The sequence below is a fragment of the Oncorhynchus masou genome, chromosome 28, assembly GCF_036934945.1.
Source record: "Oncorhynchus masou masou isolate Uvic2021 chromosome 28, UVic_Omas_1.1, whole genome shotgun sequence".
NCBI classification, from domain to species: domain Eukaryota; kingdom Metazoa; phylum Chordata; class Actinopteri; order Salmoniformes; family Salmonidae; genus Oncorhynchus; species Oncorhynchus masou.
Window position 1 is genome coordinate 10,507,807 of NC_088239.1, and position 15,000 is coordinate 10,522,806.

The 15,000-nt window shown below is 46.2% G+C and overlaps 1 protein-coding gene across 1 annotated transcript in view; it reads left to right on the forward strand.

Moving 5' to 3' along the window:
* LOC135517153 (catenin delta-2-like) overlaps positions 1–15,000 on the forward strand; it is a 586,832-nt gene that overhangs the window by 272,634 nt on the left and 299,198 nt on the right. The window contains exons 4-6 of the mRNA XM_064941201.1: positions 675–709; positions 3,540–3,659; positions 14,137–14,309. Of these exons, the coding sequence (XP_064797273.1) occupies positions 675–709; positions 3,540–3,659; positions 14,137–14,309 (328 nt within the window). The remainder of the gene's footprint in view (positions 1–674; positions 710–3,539; positions 3,660–14,136; positions 14,310–15,000) is intronic.

Consider the following 15,000-nt stretch of genomic DNA (forward strand, 5'->3'; position numbering starts at 1 on the left):
AACTGACTAGCTAACAGAGTTTTACAACTGACTAGCTAACAGAGTTTTACAACTGACTAGCTAACAGAGTTTTACAACTGACTAGCTAACAGAGTTTTTCAACTGACGAGCTAACAGAGTTTTTCAACTGACGAGCTAACAGAGTTTTTCAACTGACGAGCTAACAGAGTTTTACAACTGACTAGCTAACAGAGTTTTACAACTGACTAGCTAACAGAGTTTTACAACTGACTAGAGTTTTACAACTGACTAGCTAACAGAGTTTTACAACTGACTAGCTAACAGAGTTTTACAACTGACGAGCTAACAGAGTTTTACAACTGACTAGCTAACAGAGTTTTACAACTGACTAGAGTTTTACAACTGACTAGCTAACAGAGTTTTACAACTGACGAGCTAACAGAGTTTTACAACTGACTAGCTAACAGAGTTTTGCAGTAGAGCTTTCCCTTCCAGGCTGTTCCGTGGTGCTGAAATTCAGAATACCTTTTCCGTCGCTGTCTGCTTCAATGGTGCTGAATATCCGATCGCCACTGTTACAGCTTGTTTGTTTACTTCACGTCAGATGTTATGCACTAAATAGTTTCAATCTTAACTATGATGTTACAGTATGATCAACTCCATATCATACATTTGTTTTCAGAACCTCAAATCTTGTGTTTGTTTTCTTGCAGTTCGGTAGATGACCAGTTTCGCTGGAACACCCAAGGTAAGTGTAAAATGCTATATTTTTCATTAGATGTTTTTATTTATAATCACTAACCATAATAGTGCCTTAGGAACGTTTTGTTATGTTACAGTCTTATTCTAAAGTGAATTAAGTAAACAAAAATCCTCTTCAATCTTCTCACAATACCCCATTATGACATCACAATACCCCCTAATGACATCACAATACCCCATAATGACATCACAATACCCCATAAAGATATCACAATACCCCATAATGTCATCACAATACCCCATAATGTCATCACAATACCCCATAATGACATCACAATACCCCATAAGACATCACAATACCCCATAATGACATCACAATATCCCATAATGTCATCACAATACCCCATAAAGACATCACAATACCCCATAAAGACATCACAATACCCCATAATGTCATCACAATACCCCATAATGTCATCACAATACCCCATAATGACATCACAATACCCCATAATGACATCAAAATACCCCATAATGACATCACAATACCTCATTATTTTTGTTTATTTTTTTGTTTGTTTCACCTTTATTTAACCAGGTAGGCAAGTTGAGAACAAGTTCTCATTTACAATTGCGACCTGGCCAGGATAAAGCAAAGCAGTTCGACACATACAACGACACAGAGTTACACATGGAGTAAAACAAACATACAGTCAATAATACAGTATAAACAAGTCTATATACGATGTGAGCAAATGAGGTGAGATAAGGGAGGTAAAGGCAAAAAAAGGCCATGGTGGCAAAGTAAATACAATATAGCAAGTATAACACTGGAATGGTAGATTTTGATTTGAAGAATGTGCAAAGTAGAAATAAAAATAATGGGGTGCAAAGGAGCAAAATAAATAAAATAAATTAAATACATTAAATAATGACATCACAATACCCCATAAAGACATCACAATTCCTCATAATGACATCACAATACCCATAATGACAAGGCGAAAACAGAAATTGAGCTCAGGTGCATCCTGTTTCCATTGATCATCCTTGAGATGTTTCTACAACTTGATTGGAGTCCACCTGTGGTAAATTCAATTAATTGGACATTATTTGGAAAGGCACACACCTGTCTATATAAGGTCACACAGTTAAACAGTGCATGTCAGAGCAAAAACCAAGCCAAGAGGTCATCTGAATTGTCCACAGAGCTAAGAGACTGTGTCGAGGCACAGATCTGGGGAAGGATACCAAAACATGTCTGCAGCATTGAAGGTCCCCAAGAGCACAGTGGCCTCCATCATTCTTAAATGGAAGAAGTTTAGAACCACCAATACTTTTCCTAGAACTGGCCGCCCGGGCAAACTGAGCAATCTGAGCAATCGTGGGAGAAGGGCCTTGGTCACTTCATTCAAAGACTCCATCATAGACACAACTGACACAACTGACAGTTGTGGCTGATTTGTGTGATGTATTGTTGTCTTTTCCTTCTTCCCTTTGTGCTGTTGTCTGTGCCCAATAATGTTTGTACTGTGTGTTGTGTTGCCACCATGTTGTGCTGCTGCTATGTTGTGTTGCCACCATGTTGTTGTCATGTGCGGCTACCATGCTATGTTATTGTGTTAGGTATCTCTCTGTGCAGTGTTGTGTTGTCCCAGCAGGAGGCCTTTTGCCCTTTGGTAGGCCGTCATTGTAAATAAGAATTGCCTGAATTAAATTAAACGCTGGGAGAACTTTCCAGAAGGACATCCATCTCTGCAGCACTCCACCAATCAGGCCTTTATGGTAGAGTGGCCAGACAGAAGCCACTCCTCAGTAAACGACACATGACAGCCCACTTGGAGTTTGTCAAAAGGCACCTTAAGACTCTTAGACCAGGAGAAACAAGATGCTCTGGTCTGATGAAACCAAGATTGAACTATTTGGCCTGAATGCCAAACATCACATCTGGAAAAAACCTGCCACCATCCCTACGGTCAAGCATGGTGGTGGCAGCATCATGATGTGTGGATGTTTTTCATTAGCATGGACTGGGAGTCTAGTCAGGATCGAGACAAAGATGAATGGGGCAATGTACAGAGAGCTCTTTAATGAAAACCTGCTCCAGAGCGCACAAGACCTAAGACTGGGGCGAAGGTTAGCTCCCAACAGGAGAACGACCCTCAGCACACAGCCAAGACAACGACCCTAAGCACACAGCCAAGACAACGACTCTAAGCACACAGCCAAGACAATGACCCTCAGCACACAGCCAAGACAACGACCCTAAGCACACAGCCAAGACAACGACCCAAAGCATACAGCCAAGACAACGACCCTCAGCACACAGCTAAGACAACGAATGAGTGGCTTCGGGACAAGTCCTTGAGTGGCCCATCCAGAGCCCGGACTTGAACTCGATCAAACAACTCTGGAGAGATCAGAAAATAGTTCCAACCATCCAACCTGACAGAGCTTGAGAGGATCTGCAGAGAAGAATGGGAGAAACTCCACAAATACAGGTGTGCCAAGCTGGTAGCGTCATACCCAAGAAGACTCGAAGCTGTAATCGCTGCCAAAGATGCTTCAACAATGTACTGAGTAAAGGGTCTGAATTCTTACGTAAATGTGATATTTCCGTTTTTTATGTTTTATAAATTACAATACATTTCTAAAAACCTGTTTTTGCTTTGTCATTACGGGTTATTGTGTGTAGATTGATGAGGAAAAAAATATTTAATCCATTTTAGAATAAGGCTGTAACGGAACAAAATGTGGAGAAAGTCAAGGCGTCTGAATACCTTTTGAAGGCACTGTATGTCTTATGTAAGGTTGTGGTTGTGTCACAACTGTTACCCAGACTAACCTATTGCCCATGTTTCCTGTTTCCTGTGCAGCGGATGGCCAGAAGGACATAGAGGATGAGTTGACCACAGGACTGGAGATGGTCGACTCCTGCATCAGATCCCTGCAGGTGTCTGGAATACTGGACCCTCACCAATTCAACACAGGAGAACGTACGGACAGCTCTTATTTCATTATGACAGGGTGTGTGTGTGTGTGTGTGTGTGTGTGTGTGTGTGTGTGTGTGTGTGTGTGTGTGTGTGCAGGCGTGCGTGTGTGTGTGAGTGTATACTTGTGTATGTGTGCCCGTGTGTGTGTGTGTGTTTCATAGCTCCTACTCTTTATCAAATCAAATTTTATTTCAATACAACCTTACCGTGAAATGCTTACTTACAAGCCCTACACCAACAATGCAGTTTTTTTAATTTTTTTTTATTTCACCTTTATTTAACCAGGTAGGCTAGTTGAGAACAAGTTCTCATTTACAACTGCGACCTGGCCAAGATAAAGCATAGCAGTGTGAACAGACAACACAGAGTTACACATGGAGTAAACAATTAACAATTCAATAACACAGTAGACAAAAAAAGGGGGAGTCTATATACAATGTGTGCAAAAGGCATGAGGAGGTAGGCGAATAATTACAATATTGCAGATTAACACTGGAGTGATAAATGATCAGATGATCATGTACAGGTAGAGATATTGGTGTGTAAAAGAGCAGAAAAGTAAATAAATAAAAACTGTGGGGATGAGGTAGGTGAAAATGGGTGGGCTATTTACCAATAGATTATGTACAGCTGCAGCAATCGGTTAGCTGCTCAGATAGCTGATGTTTGAAGTTGGTGAGGGAGATAAAGGTCTCCAACTTCAGCGATTTTTGCAATTCGTTCCAGTCACAGGCAGCAGAGTACTGGAACGAAAGGCGGCCGAATGAGGTCTTGGCTTTAGGGATGATCAGTGAGATACACCTGCTGGAGCGTGTGCTACGGATGGGTGTTGCCATCGTGACCAGTGAACTGAGATAAGGTGGAGCTTTACCTAGCATGGCCTTGTAGATGACCTGGAGCCAGTGGGTCTTGCGACGAATATGTAGCGAGGGCCAGCCGACTAGAGCATACAAGTCGCAGTGGTGGGTAGTATAAGGTGCTTTAGTGACAAAACAGATGGCACTGTGATAAACTGCATCCAGTTTGCTGAGAAGAGTGTTGGAAGCAATTTTGTAGATGACATTGCCGAAGTCGAGGATCGGTAGGATAGTCAGTTTTACTAGGGTAAGCTTGGCAGCGTGAGTGAAGAAGGCTTTGTTACGGAATAGAAAGCCGACTCTTGATTTGATTTTCGATTGGAGATGTTTGATATGGGTCTGGAAGGAGAGTTTGCAGTCTAGCCAGACACCTAGGTACTTATAGGTGTCCACATATTCAAGGTCGGAACCATCCAGTGTGGTGATGCTAGTCGGGCATGCGGGTGCAGGCAGCGATCGGTTGAAAAGCATGCATTTGGTTTTACTAGCGTTTAAGAGCAGTTGGAGGCCACGGAAGGAGTGTTGTATGGCATTGAAGCTCGTTTGGAGGTTAGATAGCACAGTGTCCAATGACGGGCCGAAAGTATATAGAATGGTGTCGTCTGCGTAGAGGTGGATCAGGGAATCGCCTGCAGCAAGAGCAACATCATTGATATATACAGAGAAAAGAGTCGGCCCGAGAATTGAACCCTGTAGCACCACCATAGAGACTGCCAGAGGACCGGACAGCATGCCCTCCGATTTGACACACTGAACTCTGTCTGCAAAGTAATTGGTGAACCAGGCAAGGCAGTCATCCGAAAAACCGAGGCTACTGAGTCTGCCGATAAGAATATGGTTATTGACAGAGTCGAAAGCATTGGCAAGGTCGATGAAGACGGCTGCACAGTACTGTCTTTTATCGATGGCGGTTATGATGTCGTTTAGTACCTTGAGTGTAGCTGAGGTGCACCCGTGACCGGCTCGGAAACCAGATTGCATAGCGGAGAAGGTACGGTGGGATTCGAGATGGTCAGTGACCTGTTTGTTGACTTGGCTTTCGAAGACCTTAGATAGGCAAGGCAGAATGGATATAGGTCTGTAACAGTTTGGGTCCAGGGTGTCTCCCCCTTTGAAGAGGGGGATGACTGCGGCAGCTTTCCAATCCTTGGGGATCTCAGACAATATGAAAGAGAGGTTGAACAGGCTGGTAATAGGGGTTGCGACAATGGCGGCGGATAGTTTCAGACATAGAGGGTCCAGATTGTCAAGCCCAGGTGATTTATACGGGTCCAGGTTTTGCAGCTCTTTCAGAACATCTGCTATCTGGATTTGGGTAAAGGAGAACCTGGAGAGGCTAGGGCGAGGAGCTGCGGGGGGGCCGGAGCTGTTGGCCAAGGTTGGAGTAGCCAGGCGGAAGGCATGGCCAGCCGTTGAGAAATGCTTGTTGAAGTTTTCAATAGTCATGGATTTGTCGGTGGTGACCGTGTTCCCTAGCCTCAGTGCAGTGGGCAGCTGGGAGGAGGTGCTCTTGTTCTCCATGGACTTCACAGTGTCCCAGAACTTTTTGGAGTTGGAGCTACAGGATGCAAACTTCTGCCTGAAGAAGCTGGCCTTAGCTTTCCTGACTGACTGCGTGTATTGGTTCCTGACTTCCCTGAACAGTTGCATATCGCGGGGACTGTTCGATGCTATTGCAGTCCGCCACAGGATGTTTTTGTGCTGGTCGAGGGCAGTCAGGTCTGGAGTGAACCAAGGGCTGTATCTGTTCTTAGTTCTGCATTTTTTGAACGGAGCATGCTTATCTAAAATGGTGAGGAAGTTACTCTTAAAGAATGACCAGGCATCCTCAACTGACGGGATGAGGTCAATGTCCTTCCAGGGCCAGGTCGGGCCAGGTCGATTAGAAAGGCCTGCTCACAGAAGTGTTTTAGGGAGCGTTTGACAGTGATGAGGGGTGGTTGTTTGACTGCGGCACCGTAGAGGATACAGGCAATGAGGCATTGGTCGCTGAGATCCTGATTGAAGACAGCGGAGGTGTATTTGGATGGCCAGTTGGTCAGGATGACGTCTATGAGGGTGCCCTTGCTTACAGAGTTAGGTTTGTACCTGGTGGGTTCCTTGATGATTTGTGTGAGATTGAGGGCATCTAGCTTAGATTGTAGGACTGCCGGGGTGTTAAGCATATCCCAGTTTAGGTCACCTAACAGAACAAACTCTGAAGCTAGATGGGGGGCAATTCACAAATGGTGTCCAGGGCACAGCTGGGAGCTGAGGGGGGTCGGTAGCAGGCGGCAACAGTGAGCGACTTATTTCTGGAGAGAGTAATTTTCAGAATTAGTAGTTCGAACTGTTTGGGTATGGACCTGGAAAGTATGACATTAGTTTGCAGGCTATCTCTGCAGTAGACTGTAACTCCTCCCCCTTTGGCAGTTCTATCTTGACGGAAGATGTTATAGTTGGGTATGGAAATCTCTGAATTTTTGGTGGCCTTCCTGAGCCAGGATTCAGACACGGCAAGGACATCAGGGTTAGCAGAGTGTGCTAAAGCAGTGAGTAAAACAAACTTAGGGAGAAGGCTTCTGATGTTGACATGCATGAAACCAAGGCTTTTTCGATCACATAAGTCAACAAATGAGGGTGCCTGGGGACATGCAGGGCCTGGGTTTACCTCCACATCACCTGCGGAACAGAGAAGGAGTAGTATGAGGGTGCGGCTAAAGGCTATCAAAACTGGCCGCCTAGAGCGTTGGGGACAGAGAATAAGAGGAGCAGGTATCTGGGCATGGTAGAATATATTCAGGGCATAATGCGCAGACAGGGGTATGGTGGGGTACGGGTACGGCGGAGGTAAGCCCAGGCACTGGGTGATGATGAGAGAGGTTTTATCTCTGGACATGCTAGTTGTAATGGGTGAGTTCACTGCATATGTGGGAGGTGGGACAAAGGAGGTATCAGGGTTATGAGGAGTGGGACAAGGGGCTCCATTGTGAACTAAAACAATGATAACTAACCTGAGCAACAGTATACAAGGCATATTGACAATTGAGAGAGACATACAGCGAGGCATACAGTAATCACAGGTGTTGAACTGGGAAAGCTAGCTAAAACAGTGGGTGAGACAACAGCTAATCAGGTAGCATAACAACAGCAGGTAAAATGGCATTGACTAGGCAACAGGGCCGACAGATAAAACAAACAAGCAGAATGGAGTACCGTGATTAATGGACAGTCCAGCGTGCATCAGCTATGTAGCCAAGTGATCAGAGTCCAGGGGGCAGGGGGGCTGGACTGGCGAGTGTTATCCAGGTTAAAAAACTAACAATGACTAAATAGCTTGTAGCTAGTTAGCTGGTTAGCTTCTGGAGGTTCTTGAGTGTTCTAAAAATTAAAAATAATTGCGATTCCGTATCACATTGGGTGAGGCAGGTTTCCGGAAGGTATAAACAAATTTTAAAAAATCGGGAAGAGATAGAAAGTACATATGGGCCACTGCATGTTTGGGACGCGGTGATGCAGACGGTTAGCAGGCCTGTGCTAACAAGCTAACAGATTAGCAGGCCTGTGCTAACAAGCTAACAGATTAGCAGGCCGGGGTAAACAAGGTAGTAGTTAGCAGACCTGGGCTAAACAAGCTAGCAGTTAGCATGCCGAATTAGCAAGCAAGGAGATAGCGGGGGCTAGAGAGTTAGCCTTTGGAGGACGTCGCGATGAGGTGAGTCTGTTTATTCCTCTTCATGCAGTGACATCGATAGACCGGTCGTGGGTCGGGTATTGTAGCCCAGGAGTATGCTATGAGCACAGGAGCTCTGGCCGGGCTAGCTTCAAGCTACGTGGGTGGAAACGCTGGCCAGGAGTAATCAACCAGGGTTGCGGTTTAGCTCGATAGCTAGTTGTGAAGATCCAGCTGAAAGATGTTTCGTTTACGGTGGGAATCCGTGGTTAAAAAAAATAAAATAAAAAATAGGTCCGTTATGCTCTGGTTAGCGTCGCGTTGTTCGAACTGGCGAGAGCTTTCCGAGCTAAGGGTTAGCTGATGACCGGTTAGCTGAAGACCGCTAGCATAGCAGGTGGTTAGCTGGCTAGCTTCAGTTGAGGGGTTCCGGTTCCGAAGTAAATATAAATACTTTAGGAAAAGTAGCTACATTGGGTGAGGCGGGTTGCAGGAGAGTATTTGGAAGCGAGCAAAAATGTTTTTAAAGATATGCGAAGAAAAATATTTAAAAAAAATATCTAAAACGAAAAAGGGACGATATTTACAGAGAGACGATACGACAGGACGACTTACTGCTACGCCATCTTGGAACATCTTGGAGTTCAAGAAATAGAGTTAAGAAAATATTTACCAAATAAAGTAAAGTAAAAAAATATATAAAGAAACACAATAAAATAACAATAACGAGGGTACCGGTTAGTCGAGGGAATTTGTACATGTAGGAAGGGTATCAGCAGTGTAAAAACAAAGGGGGGAGGTCAATGTAAATAGTCCGGGTGGCCATTTGATTAATTGTTCAGCAGTCTTGTGACTTGGGGGTAGAAGCTGTTGAGAAGCTTTTTGGTCCTGGACTTGGAGCTCCGGTACCGCTTCCCGTGCGGAAGCAGAGAGAACAGTCTATGACTTGGGTGACTGAAGTCACCTAACAGAACAAACTCTGAAGCTAGATGGGGGGCAATTCACAAATGGTGTCCAGGGCACAGCTGGGAGCTGAGGGGGGTCGGTAGCAGGCGGCAACAGTGAGCGACTTATTTCTGGAGAGAGTCATTTTCAGAATTAGTAGTTCGAACTGTTTGGGTATGGACCTGGAAAGTATGACATTAGTTTGCAGGCTATCTCTGCAGTAGACTGCAACTCCTCCCCCTTTGGCAGTTCTATCTTGACGGAAAAAAACAAAGGGGGGAGGTCAATGTAAATAGTCCGGGTGGCCATTTGATTAATTGTTCAGCAGTCTTGTGACTTGGGGGTAGAAGCTGTTGAGAAGCTTTTTGGTCCTGGACTTGGAGCTCCGGTACCGCTTCCCGTGCGGAAGCAGAGAGAACAGTCTATGACTTGGGTGACTGAAGTCTTTGACAATATTTTTGGCCTCCCTCTGACACCGCCTAGTATAGAGGTCCTGGATGGCAGGAAGCTTGGCCTCAGTAATGTACTGGGCCACTACCTTCTATAGCGCCTTACGTTCAGATGCCGAGCAGTTGCCAAACCAGGCAGGGATGCAACCGGTCAGGATGCTCTCGATGGTGCAGCTGTAGAACTTTTTGAGGATCTGGGGACCCATGGCAAATCTTTTCAGTCCCCCGAAGGGCAAAAGGTGTCAGATGTTACCATCTGTTCCTGAATCTTGATATGATTTCACAATGACAGTCAGTCCACTGAGAGGAGAAGGGACCATTTGGTTGGAAAGAACAGAAACCCTGGTTTGGGTTTTCCTTTATCTGTCAACTTTGATATTATACAAAAAGCTCTTATATGGAACAAAAGATACAGACGGTTGTGTGTGTGTGTGTGTGTGTGTGTGTGTGTGTGTGTGTGTGTGTGTGTGTGTGTGTGTGTGTGTGTGTGTGTGTGTGTGTGTGTGTGACATTCTCCCTGTGAACCAAAAAAAGTGACGTGTGTTTAATAATTCATAGGAACCAGGAATCTGGATTAAAATAAAAGTATTTTGTGAAGGAAAAGAGGAGATGGGCGGAGGAAAGGAGAGGAGAGGAGAGCAGAGGAGAGGAGATGTAGAGAGGAGAGGAGAGGAGATGTAGAGAGGAGAGGAGAGGAGAGGAGATGTAGAGAGGAGAGGAGAGGAGAGGAGATGTAGAAAGGAGAGGAGAGGGGATGTAGAGAGGAGAGGAGAGGAGATGTAGAGAGGAGAGGAGAGGAGATGTAGAGAGGAGAGGAGAGGAGATGTAGAGAGGAGAGGAGAGGAGAGGAGATGTAGAGAGGAGAGGAGATGTAGAGAGGAGAGGAGATGTAGAGAAGAGAGGAGAGGAGATGAGATGAGAGAAGTGGAGAGAGGAGGAGATGTAGAGATGAGATTAGATGAGATGAGAGGAGAGGAGAGGAGAGGAGAGGATGCTCTGAAACACCACTGCACATAATTTTAATCCCACACTACAAAAAGACAGAGGAACGATAGAAAAGAAAGGATAGAAACGATAGTCTTCTCGCTCATATTGATGTTGGTAGCAGAAGGGGATCAGGGATGAAGTGAAGGGATTCCCAGGCTTTCAGCAAAATGAGACAAAATGGAGGGTTGAACTTGTGTAGAGATGTAGCTAGCACTTCTAAAAAGAAGACGGGTGAACTGAAGAACAGAGAACCAAGTGTAGCCCTCCATGTTGAGTTCCCGAGATGGTAAAAGAGGCTGTAGTTTCCTGTTCAAGATTATGTTGAGAAATGTAAACCTCCTATTGTCCTACAAGCATATCTGGGGATGCACACACTGCTTTCAACTAAATGTCAGAATACGTCAAAGTGGCTCAGTGTGTGTGTGGTGAGTGTCAGTGTGTGGTTGTGTGTGTGCTATACTCACATAAACAAAGTGAGAAAAAGAGAGGGAGATGGGGAGAGAGAGAGAGAGAGAGAGAGGGAGATAAAGAGAGAGAGAGAGATAGAGAGAGAGGGAGAGAGATAGAGAGAGAGGGAGAGAGAGAGAGAGAGAGAGGGAGAGAGAGAGAGAGAGGGAGAGAGAGAAAGAGGGAGAGAGAGAAAGAGGGAGACAAAGAGAGGGAGAGAGAGAGAGACAAAGAGAGAGAGCGAGAGAGAGAGAGAGAGAGAGAGAAAGAGAGAGAGAGAGAGAGAGAGAGGGACAAAGAGAGAGGGGGAGAGAGAGAGGGGGAGAGAGAGAGAGAGAGAGGGGGAGAGAGAGGGAGGGAGAGAGAGGGAGAGAGAGGGAGAGAGAGGGAGAGAGAGAGAAAAGAGAGAGAGAGAGAGGGAGAGAGAGAAAAGGGAGAGAGAGGGAGAGGGAGGGAGAGAGAGAGAGAGAGAGAGAGGAAGAGAGAGAAAAGAGAGAAAGAGAGAGAGAAGAGAGAGAGAGAGGGGTCAGAATATGGATAAGGGGATGGGGAGGATGAAAACTGAACACAGACCCATTCACCCATTCATGTTGTTATAACTGGAAACGGAAGAAAGAAGACATGTCATTCTCGTGTGTGTGTGTGTGTGTGTGTGTGTGTGTGTGTGTGTGTGTGTGTGTGTGTGTGTGTGTGTGTGTGTGTGTGTGTGTGTGTGTGTGTGTGTGTGTGTGTGTGTGTGTGTGTGTGTCAAGCATACTTCCAAAGTTGTGGCAAAAGGCTTAAGGACAACAAAATGAAGGTATTGGAGTGGCCATCACAAAGCACTGACCTTGTAGGCTAGTCCAGGCAGATTGTTGCTCTCTAGTGGAGTGTGTGTGTGTGTGTGTGTATTCCCTCTAGTCCAGGCAGATTGTTGCTCTCTAATGGAGTGTGTTGTGTGGTGAAAGAAAGGCAATCACCTCTACCCAGAATGCTTAGCTGATGCTGATGGAGACTGATAGTATAAACTTGCACTAGTGTGTGTGTGTGTGTGTGTGTGTGTGTGTGTGTGTGTGTGTGTGTGTGTGTGTGTGTGTGTGTGTGTGTGTGTGTGTGTGTGTGTGTGTGTGTGCATGCGTGCGTGTGTGTTTAAACATGCCCCAGTTGAAAGTGACATCACTCCACACAGCCCAGATGATAAATTAAGACGCCAACGCATAAAGGACATAAATATATATATATAGAGAGAGCTGTGATTAAAAAGATATATACATTCTCACTAACTTTCCTCAGACCAGTTTCCAGTTTTTGCTCTCTATATATCTCTCTCTCCTCAACTCGTCTCTCTCCTCAACTCCTCTCCTTCTCCACTCCTCTCATTTCTCCTTCTCCACTCCTCTCCCCATACTCTCCTCTCTCTCTTCTTCTCCTCTCCTCCTCCTCTCCTCTTCTCTCTCTCTTCTCATCTCCTCTCCAACCCATTCTCTCCATTAATCTCTCTTCCTCTCCTCTCCTTCTCCTCCTCCTCTCCTTTCCCCTTCTCTCCTCCTCCGCTCCTCTATCTGAGCTTAACTTCTCTCCCCCTTCTCCTCTCCTCTCTCCTCCTCCTCCGCTCCTTTCCTCTATCTAAACTCTCCTTCTTCTCCCCTCCTCTCTCTTCCTCCGCTACTCTCCTCTTCTCTTCTCTATCTGAGCTCTCCTTCTTCTACTCTCTCCTTCTCCCCTCCTCTCTACTCCCCTCCCCTCCTCTATCTGAGCTCTCCGTCTCCTCCTCCGCCCTCTCCTCTATATGAGCTCTCCTTCTCCTCTCTTATTTTTACTCCACTCCTCTCCTCTATATGAGCTCTCCTTCTCCTCTCTCCTCCTCCACTCCTCTCCTCTATCTGAGCTCTCCTTCTCCTCTCCTCTCTCCTCCTCCACTCCTCTCCTCTATCTGAGCTCTCCTTCTCCTCTCCTCTCTCCTCCTCCACTCCTCTCCTCTATATGAGCTCTCCTTCTCCTCTCTCCTCCTCCACTCCTCTCCTCTATCTGAGCTCTCCTTCTCCTCTCCTCTCTCCTCCTCCACTCCTCTCCTCTATCTGAGCTCTCCTTCTCCTCTCCTCTCTCCTCCTCCACTCCTCTCCTCTATCTGAGCTCTCCTTCTCCTCTCCTCTCCTCTCTCCTCCTCCTCCTCTCCTCTATCTGAGCTCTCCTTCTTTCCTCATCTCTCCTCCTCTGCTCCTCTCCTCTCTCCGAGCTCTCCTCCTCCCCTTCTCTCTCCTCCTCCTCTCCTCCTCCTCTCCTCTCTCATTCTCTCCTCCTCTCTACACCTCCCCTCCTCTCTCCTTCTCCCCTCCTCTCTCCTTCTCTGCTCCTCTCTTCTATCTGAGTTCTCTTGTCTCCTCCACTCTCCTCCTCTCTCCTCCTCCTCTCCTCTACTTTATCTGAGCTCAACTTACATACTCCTACTTTACACTCCTCTTCTCTCCTTTTCTCCACCCCTTCTTCCTTTCCTCTTCTCTCCTTCTCTCATCCCTTCTTTTTCTTCTCTTCTTCTTCCCCTTCCACCCCCCTACTTTTGCTCCTCTCCCTCTCCTGATTAATTATGTATTCTTTTTCAAACTCAACAAGGGCTGAAACGCAGCACTGCCTGTTCTAAATAGATGCATCTCTCTCTCTCTCTCTCTCTCTCTCTCTCTCTCTCTCTCTCTCTCTCTCTCTCTCTCTATCTCTCTCCCTACCTCCTCTCTCTCTCTCCTCTTTCTTTCTTTCTTTCTTTCTTTCTCTCTTTCTCCTCCCCTCCCTCCCTCCCTCCCTCCCTCCCTCCCTCCCTCCCCCTCCCTCCCTCCCTCCCTCCCTCCCTCCCTCCCTCCCTCCCTCCCTCCCTCCCTCCTCCCTCCCTCCTCTTTCTTTCTTTCTTTCTTTCTCTGTCTCTGTCTCTGTCTCTCTCTCTCTCTCTCTCTCTCTCTCTCTCTCCCTCCCTCTTTCTTTCTTTCTTTCTTTCTTTGTCTCTCTCTCTCTCCCTCCCTCTTTCTTTCTTTCTTTCTTTCTTTCTATCTTTGTCTCTCTCTCTCTCTCTATCTCGCTCTCTCTCTTTCTCTCTCTCCCTCCCTCTTTCTTTCTTTCTCTGTCTCTCTCTGGCTCCCGTCTCTTCTCTCTCGCTCTCTCTCGTTCTCTCTCTTCAGGTCCCTCTCTACTTTCCCAGAGTTCTTTGCAGCTTAACTCCACCCCGGATGCTTCTCTCCAGTACTCCGCCAGCTACCATAGCAACCAGACCCTCGCCCTTAGCGACAGCGCTGCAGCGGCAACACCACAGCGCAGCGGACAAGTCGGTGGGGCCGTGCACAGCTACAACCAGGTAGGTCACCAAGACGATGAGGAAGATGGTGGTGATGATGATGATGATGAAGGTGATGAAAGTGATGAGTTTGTTCTTATAATGCTGTTAAATCATAGCTCCAAGACAAAGTTACCCTCATCTGGCTACCGGAAGGTTTTGAATATACAGTAGACGCCGAACAGTACCGAGGAAATAAGTTGTGGCTCTGTGCCAAACTTAGAGAGCACAGGGAGAGCTACCGTACCATCCTGATGCTGCATTCAGCTGGCTGTATATCCCCCTCACTTCTCTGCTCTACTCTGCTCTTGACTGGGGGGCTGTACTGCACAGTATTGACTGTTTTTACCTTTTGCAATGCTCACTAGCTTAACCTTGTGAAGGGTTCAAATAAAGGCAAGTTTTCCATGTCAAAAGTCTTCCGCCTGCCGCTAGCCGCTTGCTCAGAAATAAGATAAAGTCTGCTCTAACTTTCTCTCTGTTTCCCTCCATATCTGTCTCTCTCTCCATTTCTCCTTCCATTCATCTCTCTCTCCATTTCTCCTTCCATTCATCTCTCTCTCTATTTCTCCTTCCCTTCATCTCTCTCTCTCTCTATTTCTCCTTCCCTTCATCTCTCTCTCTCTCCATTTCTCCTTCCATTCATCTCTCTCTCTCTCTCTCTCTCTATTTCTCCTTCCCTTCATCTCTCTCTCTCTATTTCTATTTCTCT